This window comes from Colobus angolensis, unplaced genomic scaffold, assembly GCF_000951035.1.
Source record: "Colobus angolensis palliatus isolate OR3802 unplaced genomic scaffold, Cang.pa_1.0 Scaffold165, whole genome shotgun sequence".
NCBI lineage: Eukaryota > Metazoa > Chordata > Mammalia > Primates > Cercopithecidae > Colobus > Colobus angolensis.
In genome coordinates this window covers 3,233,836-3,254,119 of record NW_012114766.1, presented here as the reverse complement: position 1 = coordinate 3,254,119, position 20,284 = coordinate 3,233,836, and the positions used below count along the sequence as shown (strand labels likewise).

General features: G+C 40.0%; 1 protein-coding gene across 1 annotated transcript in view; it reads left to right on the top strand.

Annotated features, from left to right (window-relative positions):
* Positions 1-20,284, top strand: part of CSMD1 (CUB and Sushi multiple domains 1) — a 2,081,403-nt gene that overhangs the window by 1,679,940 nt on the left and 381,179 nt on the right. Inside the window, exons 22-23 of the mRNA XM_011937546.1 lie at positions 5,130-5,299; positions 9,831-9,987. Of these exons, the coding sequence (XP_011792936.1) occupies positions 5,130-5,299; positions 9,831-9,987 (327 nt within the window). The remainder of the gene's footprint in view (positions 1-5,129; positions 5,300-9,830; positions 9,988-20,284) is intronic.

The window sequence follows — 20,284 nt, the reverse complement described above, 5'->3', positions numbered from 1 at the left end:
CGCATGGGCTAAAAATAGTAACATTTTGTGAAATTCTTAGATATTCTTTGTGAGTAAATATGGACTCGTACATTTTGATTTATATAGACTTCTATTATGGGTAAGATTTACTTATTGTGTAGAACACAGTGAACTTGGTTTGAAGGAGAAAGGTAGATTTTCTGTTTCTGTTCCTTAGTTGAGCTGTTTTCTATTTCCGTACTTTTTAAATAAAGCTTCTAAAACATAGAAGTCTGCATATTAATGGTTTTCCCAATTTCATAATGCCCTCAAAAGCCCCACAACAATGTCCGCATTTTAATAACCAGAGCCATACACCTTTACTTTCAGCCATTAGGTTAAGAAACATCTCTGTTAAATGTGAGGTATTGTGTAGGCTCAACATTATTTAGGTGGACAAGTTGCTTCAGCTATAGAATTTGAATCCAATTTAACTCTATTGAATAGGCAGATTGAGAGGTTATATATTTTACTTAGTTTTTAAAATAATCAAATAAATAGTTATTTAATGTCCCCAATAAAATAATCTTCCCTAATATTGAATATGTATTAATTTATACAGACAGTTTGGTTAATGCTATGAATTTGGGACTTCCTAGCCTCCATGTCTGTCTGTTGTTGAGGCCACTGTCTCGGTGGTACTTTGCTACAGCAGGCCAGCCGACTGAGACAGCAGATTTCACAGGTAGCTGCCTTTGTACAGAAGAATTGACTGAAAAATCAATTAATTCCTTTCTCCTGTGTTAATTTAATTTTAATTAGTTTCGTTCAGTTGCAAAAATCTAAATGACAATTCAATTATAATTACCATTTCAGTAGTTTTTTTATAAAACAGCAAGTGATTTGTATTAAGAAACATTGTATTTGTTCATCTTAAATTAATATTAAATAGACCATTAAAAAAACTTCTTTAAAATGAAGCATTTAATTGTTCTAATGGTGATTTTCAATGAATGTTTGAAATCAAGCTCAAATAAGTTTTGAAATTTTGGTCACTTAACTGTTGTGATTTTCTGAGCACTTGCTCTTTACTTAATATCAGTATCTTATTACATTATGTCCTCTGCGATACTGCCCCAGGGTCTGGAGCACCTCTCTCAGTTTCTTTGACACATCCATTCTTTCATTTGAATATCACGTTGTATCCATTTTTGTATACTGGGAGCCGGCCTGTACAGCCGTGGAAACAAGGAAGAGGAAACATTTTGTGATACACGAGCTATCTGGTGGTACCTTGGTCAGAAAGGCAGGGGTAGTGTTAGAGAGCAGATAGGAAAGGAGATAACAAGCTTTCGCAAGAATTATTCTAATTTAATTTGAAAACAGAATTAAGTCAGAAGACAAGCCCCCAAAAGTATACCAATGTTTCTTCAAAGAATGTTTTGTAAAATAGTAACTTACACCATTCAGAAAGTTGCTTCCCTCAGCAGCATCACTTTCCTATCCTGTTGGAACCACAAGGTTATTCAAGTCATAAGCAAGTAGCCCTCATGGATTATTTAATATCTGCCAATAGGAATAATTACCAAGATTGTGTATTAACAAACATAGCACAATTATTGCACCTTCTGATAGCAGATTGCCTGGGGTTCAAATAATAGTCTGCCTCTCACACCTGTGTGGTCTTGAGCCTGTTAATTAGTGTTATTGTGCCTCAGTTTTCTCATGTGTAACATGGGTTTAGTTTTGTTATATACTCCCATGGTTTTGTTTGTTTGTTTGTTTTGTTTTGTTTTGAGACAGAGCTTCTTTCTTGTTGCCCAGGGTAGAGTGCAGTGGCATGATCTCAGCTCGCTGCAACTTCCCCCTCCTGGGTTCAAGCAAGTCTCCTGCCTCAGCCTCCCAATTAGCTGGGACAACAGGCATGCACAACCATGCAAGGCTAATTTTTGTATTTTTAATAGAGATAGGGTTTCACCATGTTGACCAGGCTCATCTTGAACTCCTGACCTCAGGTAATCTGCCTGCCTTGACCTCTCAAAGTGCTGGAATTACAGATGTGAGCCACCATGCCCAGCCAGTGATGTAATAGTAATAAGAGCATGCATTATGTAAGTGACATATAGACCAAAAAAAAAAATTAGATAAATTCCTATACCCCATCAGGCATGGTATTACTACAACTTATTTTTCCTATGATTACTTCTTTGAACCTTCAAAGATATTCCTCTTCTATTGAAATTCTAGAATTTGTGTCACAAGTCAATCTTCACAACATCTATACCTTCTGTGTTTTTGTTTAGAGCCTTTAAAATTCAACTGTTTTAAGGCATTCCTCTTTTCCAAACATCCTTTTATCAGGGTACGTCCATGCTCCAAACTCTTTCAGGGACCTCCTGCCATGGTTCAAGGAAACGCAGGCGTTCCCTACAACCTGGTTCAGGCTGTGTTTGCAGTCCCATCTCCCATAGTTCCTTCCTGTGATGCTTCACTTCGGTCATGTTGATAAAGTCATAAAAACATCCTATTTGTCTTGCACCTGAGACTGTGCCCATGTCCTGACATTCCTTCCCCACCTGAAAATGATTTATTTATTGCCGCTATGCCAGTATATCTTCAATTGCATGAATTATTTTTAAACTTGTAAACTTAACAAAAGACCTAAATTTGGAATAGTTGCCTTTGTCGATTTTTGTTAAATTTCATTTTAAATATTCTCTAGTATTTGTGACTAGGTTTCATTCTCTGGTTGTTAGAATTACTTTTTTATTTTATTTCCTTTAAGGACAGCACCTTTTATAACTGGATACCCCAACTCTTCTCTCCATGGGGCAGCCGAGGGAGGACACACAGCTTGGCTTGTTTAAACTTTATCTTCATTTATTTTGGCTTTTATGTGAAAGACATTTTCTTCAGGAAGGAAAAAAAAAATAAAAGAACATCCAACAAAGATATTCAATATCCACAAATTATTAACTTTTCCAAGGAGCTTACTATCTAAATAGCTTGTTGTTGAGTTTAAACTATAAAGTCATTTTTCTTTCTCTCTCTCTGTTTTTTTTTTTTTTTTGGAGATGGAGTCTTGCTCTGTCTCCAGGAGGGCAGTGGCGGATCTCAGCTCACTGCAACCTCCACCTCTTGGGTTCAAACAATTATCCTGCCTCAGCCTCCCAAGTAGCTGGGACTACAAGCGCATGCCACCACGCCCAGCTAATTTTTGTATTTTTAGTACAGACGTGGTTTCACCATGTTGGCCAGGATGGTCTCAATCTCTTGACCTCATGATCCACCCCCATCAGCCTCACAAAATGCTGGGATTACAGGCGTGCGCAACTGCCCCCAGCCTGTGAAGCCATTTTTCTTCAACCTTACACTGTCTGCGAATCATCAAATTGCTAACAGAGAAGGATCACTGTTCAAACACCAGCAAGGTGTGGGCTGGAGTAGGGATGCCCAAGTATGGAGCATAAGAAACACATCAGTTGCTTTTCTCTCCATATTTATATATTTATATCTATTTTGTAGATATATTTATATATTATATATAATATAGATATTTTATAGATATAAATATATTTATATGTGTTTATAAATATACACCTACTCATGGGTATATATATATATATATGTCTTTTAAGATGGTTTTTAAGTTATTACAGTTATACAAATATATAATTATGATTATATAATTATATTACTGTAATTTCTTAAAATGATTTTAAATTTCCAATGGCATCTTTGAGTCACCAGTTGCCTGCACTTCTCCCTCAACACTTGCACCCTGAGAACCATATCCAAAGTCTGCCTTTCTATCTTTGTTTAAGGAGAATGAGGGAGAAGGGAACCCAAGTTGTCAAGCGTTTTCCTCTCTGACTTTCTCCCCACACCCTTCCACATGGAGGCATTCTGAGATTCAATGTGCACAAATCATTGAGGGGCAATCATGGATCTCTAGCAACTTCCTGCTGGCAAGTGGATTAGGATGCCCATGGTCAGTGACGTAGCTGATTGTGTTCATGGTCAAAGAGGGAGTGAGGGTGTGAGAGAATCAGCATCGTGGCAATGGGCATGCGGAAGTCATCTGCAAAATTCTGCAATACCTTGAGCAACCCACTGGAAAACGAACACTGTGCATCCTTCTCTCCCACTCTCAGTACATACCTGGCATTTTACCGATGCTTGGTTTCCAACCTAACAATTATTCTTCAAACGAATAGGCATTCTGTGGGATGTTTACATCAGAGTGCTGGGCACATCGTATAGTCTGTAAAATTGTTGGTGCAGACTCCTGTGGAGCTCTCTTGGCACATACAAACCTCTGTGTGTGTGTGCACCCGCATATGTAGCCACTTTGTTATTTTGTGTGTGTGTGTGATTGTACCGGACTTAGAATTTTGGAGCTGAAAGCATTCTTGACCTAAACTGTTGACTTTCACAGTGAAACAGGTGCTTAAAAGTTAAGTGACTTTCCCCAGGTTGACAGAAAGTAGACAGTTATATGTATTTTCACTTTGACCTTGATAAGAGGAATTTTGTTTGGTATAAATTTAGATCGAGAAGTCAACTATCTTCTTCCTTCATTGGGAAAGGGGGAGAAGCAGATATTTACTGACGTTGAATGTTCTCCCATCCTAAGACACAATGCTAAGGCCTTCAGGGCTGTGACATCCTGAAGACTGTGACAAGATAACTCAGTGGTTTGGTCTGTCGTTAGATTCCCCTTTTGAATGCGTCCCAGTTGATGCCATACGATACCAGTGAAGAAAAACTGCAGAGAAACAATGGTAGAGTGGGTGCATGGGAATTGGTGGAGACATTTCATGAGGCAGGAACGAGGCAGGTGGGAGAGGTGCTGTGACAACCTAGTGACACGGTCCCTCAGCCATGGTGCCGGAGCACCTCTGTTTTATTCTAGAACTCTCTGTATGATTACATGCTGCTTCCACATAGTCAGAGGTCATTCTCTTAAAATAAATAAGACAATTTTGAAAATGAGCTAAGCGGGGTATCTTTTTGTGTCCAGTTGGTGAAACAATTTTAAAAAATCACTGATCTATTTTAAAATAATATATTATTAACAGACATACATTGATAGAAGAGGAGGCTATCATGATTTTAAAGGTTTTAATCTGTTAAAAACAGTAATTCCACTTTTGAATCCTCTTTCTCTGATGTCCTATTTATTTTAGCTGAATGTGGAGCAAGTGTCAAAGGAAATGAAGGAACATTACTGTCTCCAAATTTTCCATCCAATTATGATAATAACCATGAGTGTATCTATAAAATAGAAACAGAAGCCGGCAAGGGCATCCACCTCCGAGCACGAAGCTTCCAGCTGTTTGAGGGAGATACTCTAAAGGTAAAAAGAATCTTCTCCCACAGGATGACTCCAACTTTTCTTCTCAAAAAATATGTTGTCTATCTGTTTTTCTACATAGAGATATATGCACATATTGATATATCTTTTTATATATGATTTATTTATATTTATTTACAAATGAGTTTGAGGAGGTGTAATATCACTTCGCTTAGAACAGTGTATGTGGACTTTGAAATAACGTTGTAGATAAACTTGGATCTAACATTTGTTAGTCCAGCACCTCGTGCAAGTTATTTAACACTTTTGATCTTCAGCGTCCTTATGTGTAAGAAAACGCAGTTGTACCTACCTTTTTGGACTGTCTTGAGAATTTAATCTAATAACATAAGTGGACATTCCTAGCATTGTGTCTGGCACGTAATTGTAACTATTAAAACTTGCAGGGCCCTCAAACCAACCCTTTCTGTAGTTAATCTTGATTTTTAAATGTGGCCATAATGTGGAAAGCTGGAAAGGTTCTGAAGTGATAATGGAGGCAAATCCAGCCACTGTGGTCAGATCACAGACAGGGCTGATGAGGAAATGCCAAGCCAGGACAAGACAGGATCTCAATACTGATTGCAGGGGTACCCAGGTCCTGCCTTGATTTATAAAATCCCAGCTCCAACCAGAAATGCCCCTTAACTCCTAAGATTCTGATATAATTTTCACCTCTCCTGTACGTATTTCAATAAACTGGGAACCTTCCATGATCTAGGGTCTGGAGAATGGGCAACCTGGCCTCAGGGCACTGAAAGGGAAAAGATTTAAGCAAGAAGAGCTAATGCTGTGATACAATCTCATCCAACCCGCCGACCACAGGCCACATGCGGCCCAACACAGCTTTGCCTGTGGTCCAACACAAATTCGTAAACATTTAAAACACTATGAGACGTGTTTGTGATTTTTGAAAAGCTCAGCAGCTGTCGTTAGTGTTAGCGTATTTTATGTGTACCCCAAGACAGTGCTTTCAACATGGCACAGGGAAGCCGAAAGATTGGACACCCCTGCTGGAAATCATCCGTCCAATCACCTGCTTATTTCAGTGAGGTGAGCAATTTCGTTGAACAGAAGCCTGGTTTTGGGCAAGAAAGGGACATGTGGCTCTTTTTATTCCCTTTTTAAAATTCCAGGGGTTTTTTAATTAATTTACGTCTACCTAGATGCACATAATGATGCATTTTAGATTCAGTACTGTCAACTCACTTTGAACTATGAGCGTTAGAAGAGAATATTCAGAAAGCCAACTAAAAGGGAAAATCCTGTTTGTCCTCCCTTTACAGAATGGCCGGAATGGAGCCCCCGCTGGGCTCCACTTGACCTCATTAGAAGTTACTGTGCACAGGTCAGGATATTAAAGGGCCTCACTTCCTCCTAAGGCCGGGTTTGACTGTATTTCAATGTCATCATTTAGTAGTGTGGTTTTATTCTAGTTGTTCTTTCATTTTAACAGTCTTTTGAAAGCTCACACTGGCAGTATGAGGGACTGTAATCAAGAAGTGGTTTTTAGGCAGGAAACTAGCACATTCTTACTAATCTAAAAAAAAAATAGTTACATCCCAAGTAGGCGTTTTCTGAATTTTTTAATAACCTCAAATTTAGAAGTCAGTAAGCCTTTAAGGCAAACTTTTAAATAACTCTTAACTATACTTTAGTGCAGGTGAGTGATTAGAGATACTGCATAAAATATACAAGGATAAATATTATTGGAATGGAAGGAAGGAAATTATGTTCATTTGTGATTGCATGCCATTTAAAGTCGTTGATTATAACAAAAAGTTTTTTTAAAAAAACTTGCTTCTCACATTTAATTACAGAGAAGCTGTCAATCATATAAAATGCCTACATGTTTTGCAGGCATATGTTTTGTTAAATATGCTAATAAAGATCTCCGTTAAAAACATTTCTAGTAAAATTATCTTAATTTTTGAGCCTAATGCTGTTCACATTGATCCCTCGCACATACTGTGATGTAATAATAAAGACTAAAATTTTATATACATGCACCCCCTGCACACATAAATAAATATGATGTTTTCTTGCTTCATGTGAAATAACCATGTAAGAGATATCGAGCTCTCAGAAACATGTCATGAAAGGAATATAGAATGGAAAACGCAATTAATTTTGGAAATAAATCTGCAGGGTATAGTTTCTGTTAAACGGGGAAAGATTTCCCCAGAACTTTTAGAGTTGTCATGCTAACATTCTGTGTGATGTTTTCTGATCTGTGATCATCTGCTAACCCATTAACATCCCTTAAAGTATATGGCATTGATTAAATGCCAAACTCTGAGGAGGATCTGTAGTACAAATACTTATAGTCTTGTATGAAACAGATGAATCCAGAAGGCTTTCTCTAATACCTGAAAAGAACGCTTTGAATCTAGCTGTTTATAGGTGAAAAAATATAACTAAGAAATGTTGTACAGAACAGGTGTGCCTGTTCCTCATTCCATTGGGATCAGAAATCAAGTCTTCTGACTTCCACTCCTATCTGGGTTTTTATTTGTGATCAATGCAAAACCTGAACCCAGATTTTAACTTTAGAGAACTGACAGGGGAAAGCTCCATGTTAATCAATGACATAGCTGTTCTCTGGGCTGTCAGTGGTTGGACCCAGTGCTAATTGCTGATGACGTGGATAAAGAAGGCAGAATTCCTGTTCTGAAGAATCTTACGATTAAGCCGTTGAGCTGTTTATGTTTAGTGGTTCTAACCATGAAACCACTGGCAGCGAGGTGCAATCTGTCAGGGATCCACAGTGCACTTGGTCAAGTCCCCATGAGGAAGCCAAGATTCGGGAGAGCAGATGAGCTCACAGTGTGTCAGGAGCGAGCAGGGGCTTCACGGAGTGTCGAGTTCTTTCATGTTTCCCCGTCTTCATGGATTTCTGTGAATTACAGACAATTCCACAGTATATGGGGTAGCCCAAGGCCTTCCTGGGGAGACCTGCGCATTTTCTCTTTGACCCAGACTTCTCTGGACTTAAAACCTTTTAGTCTCTGGATGTCAGACCCTGGCTCATCTAATAAAAACATGGAATAAACCAAATAATGGTTTTTAAACAATGACCTGGGACAATAGTCTTTTAGTAAGGAGATTAAAGGGTATCTGATTCTACCCCGCTAGCATGTCCATATTTAATTGTAATGAAATAACTACCCACAAAATTATCTTTTCTAAATGTATTTTCTCCTTTCCTGAGTATGTATATCTGTGTACATCCCTGGGTTTATATATTAATTGAAAGACAATGAAAGAAGAATTAACCCGTATAAAGAGGAAATAAGTGGGCAAAATAAACAAACACATTGGAAGAGCCTACTAAGACTCGGTTTAATTTTATTTAGTTAGGGTTCCATTTTTCTAGTAAGACAAACTGAGCATTTTCCAATATAATGTAATAAATGTTTATTTTTATGGCCCCCTGCTAGTGAGGGAGGCAGGTGGATTAGCTGTGCCCACCTAGTGCTCTATTGTTATTGGGATGCGAAGACTGCTGCATTGACTCTTTTATTTTATTTTAAGCTCCGGGAATTAACCTGTGCAGAAATCGCAGGTTTGTTATATGGTATACAAGTGCCATGGTGATTGGCTGCACCTATCCACCTGTCATCTAGGTTTTAAGCCCCGCATGTATTAGGTATCTGTCCTCCTAGAAAGTCAGTGCTGTTTCTGTTACCTGAGCCTCAGGGCATTGGCAGAAACTGCGTGGGTCCTGAAACACTGTTACCCGACCCTCATTCAGAATATAACAGTGACACCAACCCAATGCTCCCCACCTTGTGACCTGTCTCCCCAAAAGTTGGGAACCCATGACTGAACTTTCCCTCTCCCGAATGGCCAACACCAAGCCATGTCTTCTTTATGTTCCACGTACTTATTGTATCTACTCTCGTTTTACAACTCCTTGGGAAGATAATGTCACATACAGAGCATTTTAAGCAACATCACACTCCAGTGTTATTATTACATGATGAGATACTTCTGTTATTACAAATTCAACATGAAAGCCACCTCAGTCTTGCAGACTACAGAATGTGACAAGATTCCGCCACACCGTGTTGTCCTTTAATGCATCCAGACCAAAGGGAACAGAAGGGAAGGGTATGTTCTTTGACTTAGTTGAGAGTTCAGAGGAGATATTCAAGACTAAAATATTATAAATCTTTCCCACTTTTATAACTGAACTATGAGAAAAGGTATAAAAAGGTAGGTAGTGAAACCTGGAAACATAAAGAAATATTTATTTAATTTTAACTAAACACAGAAAGAGCTCTTAAAGTAATGAATATGAAGTGATCTGAACAAAAATGGGATCTTTTGCCTCTAGTGTTAATGGTAAAGATAAAACTTAAAGAACAAATACGATTTAGCACTAAGTCCTTCATTTATCTTTCTATACACTATATGCCTTTTTTAAGTATCGTATGAAACGGCGTCTTTGAAGATTTGGATGTCTTATTAACATTGCTAACGTAAGAATCCAATGAAGGCATAGAGAGACTCACGCTGTGATTTTTGTCAGGTCTACGACGGAAAAGACAGTTCCTCACGTCCACTGGGCACCTTCACTAAAAATGAACTGCTGAGGCTGATCCTAAACAGCACGTCCAATCACCTGTGGCTGGAGTTCAACACCAACGGATCTGACACCGACCAAGGTTTTCAACTCAGCTATACCAGTAAGTAATGTACGACTTAATCACATTCTTTTTCATTTTGTCAGGACACATCTGATACCTGGCTTATATTAAGTTTTAAATATTGATTTTTTTTCTGGCTGCCTACTGTCTTTTGGATTGCAGTTTAATCCTGCACCCTGTTGACTGGTTTGTATACTTAGACGCATTACTAGTAGTTGCTTGAAATTTATCTACTTGGAAATATTAATTTTAATAACAAAATCGTTGGACCTGAAAAGGAAACATAAAACGCTTTAGATCTGATGGGTTTAAATATATTGATTATGGTACAGTGTATATAGTATACAATGATAAAAATTCATGGGCTTATATACGAAGGATTTAGAAGAAATGTTTGAGGTAACTGGAGGTAATAGACTTTGAATGACACACACACATATATATATTTATACATTTAATCATATATACATGTATAAGCACACACACACATAAAAACTGTAGGTAGTAAATTATTTTCTTTTCACCACTAATTTTTGGGATGAGAGAACTAAGAATACTTTTAATACTTGCCAAAGATAACAGGTTTTTTTTGTTGTTTTTTTTTTTCTTTATTATACTTTAAGTTCTAGGGTACATGTGCACAACGTGCAGGTTTGTTACATATGTATACATGTGCCATGTTGGTGTGCTGCACCCATTAACTCGTCATTTACATTAGGTATATCTCCTAATGCTATCCCTCCCCCCACCCTCTTCCCACAATAGGACCCGGTGTGTGATGTTCCCCTTCCTGTGTCCCAGTGATCTCATTGTTCAGTTCCCACCTATGAGTGAGAATGTGCGGTGTTTGGTTTTCTGTTCTTGCAATAGTTAGATAACAGTTTTAAGAGTTGGTGGAGCCAGGATTGAACCTGCAGCTCCCAGTTTTCAGTGCTCGCCCTCGTTTGTATGAACAAATCAATGTGGAATGTGTTTTTAAAGACGTAAACGAAGAAGCCAAAAGAACAGGGAAATAAAAGAAATGCTGTGTTTCAAAAGCAGGAATTTGCAATATGATAACTGCCATTTATAGCATTTTTAGTTCTGAAGGAAAAGAAAAGGCTATTTGGTGTAGATAAGTAATTAAAATTAACTAATTAATTAACATGTTTAAAGTATATAGAATTGCCAAATCCTTCACTCATCAGATAAATTTTAAAACCATAGGATACTGAACACCATGGCATTAGAAATTTAAAAGTTTGGGGTTTTGAGCGTAAAAGCATGTTAGTGATGGACACCTTTATTTGACGGAGGGGCAAAAAAAGGGCCTAGGAAAGATAATAATCATCCCACAGACCCAGAGCTAATCCAGGTGACGAAGAGGAAGATTAATCACCGCAAATCCCTCTGAGGAGGAAAAATCACAGGTGAAGAATTGTCAGACTTTGGGCAAAAAAATAGAATAAGTGTGGCTGAAATCATGAGAAAACCAGTTTTTGACTTTTGTGCTAATACCGTTGAAAAGACTGAGTCAATAGAAAGCCTGTGAATTGACATTGATGCACAATGCACTGATCATTGATGTTACAAGGTCAACCTGTAATTATAATTTTTACTGGAATTTTACTTTCCAGGATTCCGCTCTCAGAAATGTTCAAAGAGCTCTTGTAAAGCCATTTTGCTTGCAGATGGAATGAATGCTATTGTGATTGCTTTTGCCACTTCTCGTCCCTGTCGAGATGTTCAGTGTATTTTGTTTTCTTACTTGGATGTCTTCATCCCCACTATCTTGCCCCTACACTAGTCTTAGAGGAACACAGATACTTGAGAAGAAAAACTGTTTGAAAAGCCTGTGGGTAGATTAAATTTTGTCTAATAACGGGGAAGTTCCGTGCACACCTACGTTGTTCTTCCAACTCTCTTGCCACTGAACACATTTTCGTTGCCGTTTACACATCCTGCCCCTGCTGTGGCTCCCTGGGCAAAGAGCAGAAAACGTTGGCCTGGGTTCCTCCCTCTCTCCTGTGACCTCACCCTCAACACTGCTGCAAGTTGGGATCTTACTAAGCTCACTATTTCCCTTCCCATGGCTGCTTCACAGAAAACACATTGTGCTCAGCTTGTATTTTATTTCTCATTACGTTTCCAACCCTAGTAACTGTTTCCCATGTTCCTCCAGCTATGTCCAGTAGGAATGATTTTCTCGTTTATAAACACTTGGTCTCATTTTGTCACAGTGATGCACAAAGTATCCAGGAAAAGATGTACGCATACTAGAGTCTCAGGGGCTTGGAATCAATGTAGGGATACTGAACTGTTTCCATAACTCTGAAGCCTCTTTTGTTGTCCAGGTGGCAGTTAGGAAGGTCCATGTGCTCCAGAGCCGTGTGACTGGATGGAAACTAGAGGTGGTCAACTTGTTCCATGATTATGTCCACCCTCCCTCACCCAGAAGGCCTGCGTCAGTGGGCAAGGCTCAGCCCTGCCTGGATCCCATGTGGATGCTGTGACTCTATTGTTCCCAGGCATCCAGCATCACTTTAGGATATTTTGCTATCACTCCCACTTCACTGAATTGCTTTGTAAAATCTTGAATCGATCCATCTGTTTAAGGGCACCTTTCAATTCTATGGACATTTTTGATTACATAGTAGCACAAATGTTCTATAAATAGGAGAAAGAAATATTGGAGAGGACTGGAACTTAGCTCTTATTATAATCAGTTTGATAGGAGTAATTTTCTTGTTCTCCCTGTTTCACCTTTTTGGTTCCACCTACAAAACCCAGACACTCCTCAGGTCTGCTTTGCAAGATTATCTTCGAGTTGGAACATAATGTCTGATGGGAAAATATATTTGTAATAGAAAATTGGTGGTGCTGATAGCTATATAATCAAAATAGTATTCACCTCACATTAAATTGTTAGGTTTAAATATAAGTAATTAAGCCTAAGAAATCCCCAGCTCCCCAAGGTGATCAATTACCTGAATCAAATATTTGTCCCCAAAAGATGTGTCAGAAATGATGCCTGGTTATATAAAATATTTTATGTGAGTTATTAACACTTAAGACTGTGTAAAGACACTTTCAACTATTTTCAAAAGACTTTTGTAATTGCCTCTTGCTAGTTAATTGCATGACTTAAGAACACATTAGTATTTAAAGGTTTCAGATCCATAATTAATGCATATACATGAGTAGATTAGAAAATGTCAACAGAGAGTAAAATATATAGCTTAATAAAAAACCCTAACATTTTTAGAAATGGGTACACACAATATTTGTTTATCCCTTAAAATTTACAAAAGCATACACTTAGGTACCTTTCAACTTTACAATCCTGGTAGTTCCAGGTCTTGGGAAATAGCTCCTTTTACTCTTCTTTATGAATTAAAAACCGAGTCTTCAGATCTTTTAGTGATTTGCTACACACAGGGAGTAGTGTAATTGCAACCCAAATCCAGGCCTTCTAACTGAATACCAGAATAGTGGATGAACTTATTTTCAACGATTTTAGGTGATCCTGCTTTGGCAGGCATCAAGTATATTGACCGATACTGACACATGCAAAGGAATTGGCAGGAAAGAAAATCCAGAGTATTTTTGGGCCAAATTGGAATAAATATGTTAGTGAATAGGCATTTGTTAAGCAACTACTGTTTTCTGAATAGTAAGTCAGACCAAAATAAAACTTTAAAAGTGTACCTTCATTACAAAACACGGCTTTTCATTACAGATTTGTCTATTTTCATACCAGGTAATATGCTTCTGGTGTATACTGATGTCAAATGGAGCCATAACCCATAGTTCTGTGAAATCGGGGACAATGAGGGTCCACTTGCTTGTACTTCTTTGCACGTTACACAGATGTGTGATCTGTGACATAAGACACTTAGACTGGGTCATTGTCATTCAGATTGTATTCCCTGGGTATTCCCTGGGGACACCAAGGGTCCACAGAACTGTCTCAGGCAAGAAGAGTTTCACCTTAAGTAACAGGTGGTTATCAGAGTAGCCTTCTGAGGGTGATTTATTAATGTTGATACAGGATTTCCAGTACATGGACCAGCTTTATCAGTTATTTCAAATTACAGAACTGGCATTCTGATGTTAAATTAAAGTCCTATGGGCCCTCTGATGAGATAAATCTATTTGGGGTACACTGATGGAACCAGATGTCAGAGCCTACAAAATCACCCAGGGAATGCTTTTGAAAGACAGCTGGCTAGCTTTCCCAAGGCAACCCCCCTACCTGTGGCTCTTAAAAGTCACTTTTTTGATAGAGAAGAGGACCTATAGTCAGGGACATCTTTAAAATGTTCTCCAAACAGAGGCTTGAAGTGAAGGGCTCGTGAAAATGGATAAGGAATTACAGATGGGTATAAAAGACATTCCAAACAAACATTGAAAGGCTGGAGATGAACAACTGGAACTGCGAGATACAGCTGCCACAATTCCATATGGCAATTTTGTACCGATTATTTTAAAAAGAAAAAATGAAGCCCTTTCTCTGGAAAGTTACAGTCCTCAGGACGCACTCTGCAGGAGTGCACTGGCCAGCCCTGAAAATGAATCGGCTGCATAGCTGGTCTCCCGGGAGAGGCCCTGCCTCTGAGCCCAGACACTTTGCAACACTGTTTAATTTAGAGACAGGGAAATAGGGACATTGACAATCCCTTGTCTTCATCCTGCCCCACAACCAGATTTCTCATCCCTGTAAATTTTCATTTTGAGAGATCCTAAATTGGTCCCCTTATCACTATCCTGAATTCTCCATGTTTCCCTTTATTATACTTAGCTGTGTTTTGATTTACACAGTTTCCATTATTTTACTGATGTACTTGGTCATGGTCTACCGCCCTCTTTCACTTGCTAGTTTCTGTTCCATGGACACTGACTAAACTTGGCAAGAAACGCCCAGCACCCACATATGGCTAAGCCACTCCCTGGGCACAGAGGCGTGGATGCCTGAGTGACCTGGACATAGAGATAAGACAGGCATACACGTGTGGTTCAATAACTGGACTCAGACATCCAATATGTTGTGTCTTGTGGCTGGTTTTGGTACCTCAGATGGATGACAGACTCCTCAAGGGGGTCCTTTTGTATTTGCATTTATTCTTGGACACAATTCCAATCCCACAAGGCCTGCTTGGCATTAAGTTTCATAAATGATGTTGCTTGGGAAACAAAAGCAGCTGCCAAAGTAGGAAGCTGGAGTAGCGTCTACAGTGCAGAGGTGATGACGAGGCTCATCGGGGAAATCCCACCCGTGCTTCCCTTCCACAAGCTGCCAGTGATTTCCTGGCCAGAGGATATTGGCAGAAGTTTGAACAGAGGTAGAAGGAACATCATAAACACTTAGGGTGTGGGTTTGTGGCAGAGCCACTCAAAGGGATACTTTGGTTTAATGACACAAAAAATAATCAGATCCCTCTGGGCTGACTTTCTCTCTATCCACTAGGCCGATTCCAGGCTGATCCCTGAACTCCTAGGGAGCACTTGATCTCAGCTGACGCAGGACTGGTCTTTCTTTGAATCATGTTGAGATGGTTGAGCTTGAGGCCATGGGCTGCTCTGTCCAGGCGCTGGTTTTGTGGATTTGCGTTCCCTGAACATCAGCACTAGACACAGCATCGATGAAAGAGCGGCCGCCACTTCCTGAGAACATCCCCTGTCGTTCTTTACACCTGTCTCATTGTTTAGGCAGAACTGCCGACCACAAAGAGATCTTTATGGTCATCAAAATAAACCCAAGCTTAAATTTTGGTTGTAGAATAAACCTTGTGGGTGAGGGTCAGGCGTGGGTGTAATTACGCAGAACAATGACTCCCCCGGCTTGCTTCTGAGGGATGCTTCATAAATATTTGCTGAATAGGTATAAAAATGTTTAATTAAAAATCGATGAATAATAAAAGCAATTTATTTCATCCAATTCAATATGCTTATAAAACATCTTTTCCACTTTTGAAAGGTTCTAGACTTTGAGATAAGTAAGGGGATGGCAGATGGGGATAGGGAGAGTCTGTCGTGTTGGTTTGTGGCAGAGTCATGTACTGAACCCTTTTCAGTCTTCCTGTTATCATGCCCAGGGTTCCAGGGGGTTAGTTAGCCATGCTCTGGAGGCAGGGGGGCAGCAAGGCCTGGCCAACCCCAGCTCCCGGCCTCTCTGGAAAGCTACAGTCTTCAGGACACCCCCTCAGGCACAACTCCTGTCGAATTCATGTAACAACTGACATACGGTCAGCCTCCTAGAATTAACTCACTTTCTTGGGGGGAGCATTATCACAAGAGCTGTGTTTCGGAGAAGGCTTGTTGGACTAGGAGCTGACCCTCTTAGACATGCTACAGATTAAGGTCAGTGCCAGGTGCTATATGAATTAGACAGGAGCTGTGCCTGTCCTGGAAGCCCACACACAGCCCAGGGCCAGCGATGCATGCAGCTGGAGGCGGGACTCTGAATCTGTTCTGAAAACAGGAAGTTATGTTTGCAGGGCTCTCGCCCACAGTGAGAACAGAGCCTCTGGGTCCTCTGTCTGGATGCGGGCACAGGGCTCTGTGATGAAGGACGTGCTCTCAGTGTGCCCCTTGCTCTGTGGTAAAGTGAGACAAAATCAGACCGGGGTAAAGCATCTTTCCTCTAGTTCTTACTCTGTTCAATCCCAACCACCACACTTTTTCCCAGTCTTGATTTTATCTGTGAAGCAGGGACAATCATAGTTTACCTTCCTAACTTAGATAAAAAACACATGTGAAATGGCTTTTGAAAACATCCAAGTGTTATATGAATTTAAGTATGTTTTTTTCAGACTGTGTTTAACAGGGGTCATGAAAAAGGCTATAGAAGGTGACACATGTCTCTTGGCATAGGAACTCCTACGATTTGTGATGTTAAGTGGAGACAGTTGTCATGGTTCAGGGGCCTTGGAAACACTCATAATACCCCAGGTCGCAAAGGGACTGATTAGCATGTATTGTAACACACGCAAAGACCTTGCTATGATCTAACTTAATACTGATGCAAACCCCACAGTTACTGTTTTTCTACTACTTTAGATATGAGGGAACAGAGGTTTGGAGAAACCTGCCCATGGTTCCATGGTTCAGGAGAAATGGGGATTTTTTTCTAACTTCAGTTACTCAAAGCACTTTGAATGTTAACCTGAACACAGTCCTATAGGAGAAATGTTTTCTATGCTTAAGGATTACTCACAGTCCTGTGCATGCAAATTAGTCCAAAATAAAAATCTACAAGGGCTGGGTAAGAAGGTCAGACTTTTGGGAACAGAGAAGTCTTGGATCAGGTTTCTACCTTTTGCTCTTTGAACTTCAATCCGTGAATTCACCCCTCTGAGCCCAGTCTCCACCGTGGCAAAATGTAAATAATATTAAAGCACTGTGCAGATTTGTTGTGAGAATTAGTGGTGTCATATAGAATATCCAGCCCCATGTCTGCTCCACTATTAGGTCACATTCTGTACCCAGAAACCATTGTTACCATTAACCTTTATTTATTATTATTATTTTATTGAGTCAGAGTCTCGCTCTGTTACCCAGGCTGGAGTGCAATGGTGCAGTCTCCACTCACTGCACCTCCACCTCCTGGGTTCAAGCAATTCTCCTGCCTCACCCTGCTGAGTAACTGGGATTTACAAGTGTGAGCCACCACGCCTGGCTAATTTTGTATTTTTCGTAGAGATGGGGTTCCTCTACGTTGGAACTCTCGACCTCAGGTGATCCGCCCACCTTGGCCCGCCAAAGTGATGGGATTACAGGCGTGAGCCACCGCACCTGGTCGAACCTTTTTTCTTATACGAAACGTGAGACCATTTGTGTCATTGGGACACACAGCAGTGGCTGTGTGTCGTGGAGGGGAGATTGATCCTGCCACTCTTCTCTTCATTGCATGGTCATCAAAGTGACTGAGAGGTTGGAACTGTGAATTCCGAACACAGAGCAGAGGGTATGGGCAGAAGGAACCATTAGAGGCTGGTTCACCAATACCCCTAACAAGTGGCATGAGAGGGAGGGAGAGAGAAACATAATGGTGTCGAATGTCCAACCAGCATTGACTGCAGACACCTCCAGGGTCCTGGGCTCCTCTTGGTTTCCATGAGTCATAGCTATGCTCCTCACTCTGCCATGAACTGTATCAGAAATGTTTAAGAGACAGTACCATCTCCTAGAATTAAGTCAGTTTTTTTCAGGGGAGCATTATTACAAGAGTTGTGTTTTGGAGAAGGCTTGTTGGACTAGGAGCTGACCCTCTTAGACGTGCTACAGATGCAATGGGATCATCCAATGATGAGACATTGCAGCTCCCCAGCAGACTGTGCTGCCACCTGCACTGTGCATCTGCAGACTGCCTGGTCATACTCAGTTTGAACAACATTAGAGAGAGACCTAGGAAGTCCCACTCTACTTCCTCTACAAATTCAATGTGAAATAAAAAAGAATGGTGTCCATTCTATAAAATGACCCATCCATTTGCAGCCTCTGGCATGGTAGCTCCTTATTTATGTTTTTGCCACAATAAGTAAATGGTGAAGGTGGGTGATTTGGTATTGACGACTAATTCTGAACACATTACAACATAGCCTGTGGATGCAAAAATTAAAGCTCGGAAATGTGGGTTTATGTGGCAGTCATGCTGATTTTATTAACACATTGATAGAATAAAAATGACATCAATGTTAAATATACTATTATAAATGAGAGAGTGGCTTTGGAGAATAAAAATGACATCAACATTAAACATACTATTATAAATGAGAGAGTGGCTTTGGGCAGGAATATATTCTCAAGACCGATACAGAAGCACTATATCGGTTCCTCCACGTTGTCACTTTGGTGCTTCAAAACAAGGAGAAAATATTGCAAGCATGAAGTGTATACAGCCGCTGAATGCAATCAATTACTAGAAATAAACCTGAAGGTGAAGAGCAGGGTACGTCAGAATCCATCATTTGGAGTCCCTGAGATCATGCGTTGACCAAGAGAGATAATGCTTTCTTTATAGGATTGACTGATACCTTGAAGAAGCTGATGTCATTTTCCTTCGGCATCCTCCCCCACCTGTCTCTACCCAAATACACCAGTAGACACTCTGTGTGTATCTCCTATAGATTCTTTCAATGCCTTCACCTCCCTGGCTATGAATAAGATGTAAAAGTGCATCACAACGGGTCCATGTCCTCATTGATTACTTCTTTTTAACAACTAGATTTTGGAAATCCTATACAAGCTGAGGGGCAGTCCTCAAATGCACATTGTCTACAATCTAATGTTATCAATAATAAAGACACTCACAGATTTCCCAGACATTCTTGGTTGTGATGTGTAAGCATTGCTGTTTTAAAGTAAAATAGATTATAGTATTCAAAGAATAGCATTCACTGCCTTCTTGGTTTTCATGGTGTATTATATTTTAGGAAATTGAATCAAAGCATCTTTTCATCCAATGAGTAGTTTTAAAAATTATTCACAACCATGCTAAGAACCAGGGGAAAGCATAGAATAGGGTTATAAAAATAAGGAAATACTCAGCCTGCACGTAAATCCACACTAACAGATTTTTACATCATTTCAATGAAGATTAAGATTATGGCAAACATTATGCTGCTCTCATATCTACTCCTGACATCGCAGTATCTGTGTAGTTTGTAAACTCCAGTATCTATATATCATTTGTAAATACAAACTTACGGCAAAATTTTGTTCTTACATAGCTGTTAATTTAGCTGAGAAAAATGTTGGGAAAATATCCAATAAGCAGTGTTTGTTTTTCCCACGGTTAACTTGTAGATAATTTTATAAAGTGTTTTCAAATAATAGGCAGTGTTGTGTGCGTTAGTTTTCTATTGCTCTGCAACAAATTACCCTACATGGAGGGGCCTAAAACAGCACTGTGTCTTATCTCACAGTATCCATGGGTCAGGAGCCCAGACACAGCTTGGCTGGGTCTTTTCTCAGGGTCTCACAAGGACGTGACCAGGTGTTGGCTGGGCTGTGGTCCCATCTGAGTGTCCGGAGCCTTTTCAGGCTGTCAGCAGAACTCAGGTCCTCACAGTGGTCAGACTGAGACTCCCAGCTCCTTAGTGCCACCAGCATTTCCCTGCCACGTGGCCGTGGCCCTCTCTGGGCAGGGCGTGTGCTCACTGGCTTCTCCAAAGCCATGGGGAGCCCTCACCTCATGGAGGCCAGACCCTCTTTCAAGGGCTTTCCCTGGATTGAGTCAGGCTCCCTCAGGATAACCTACATCTTGAGAAACTCAGGATGCAATGGATCAGACACTTCCGTGGCATCCAGATTGAGTCAGGCTCCCTCAGGATAATCCACGTCTTGAGAAACTCAG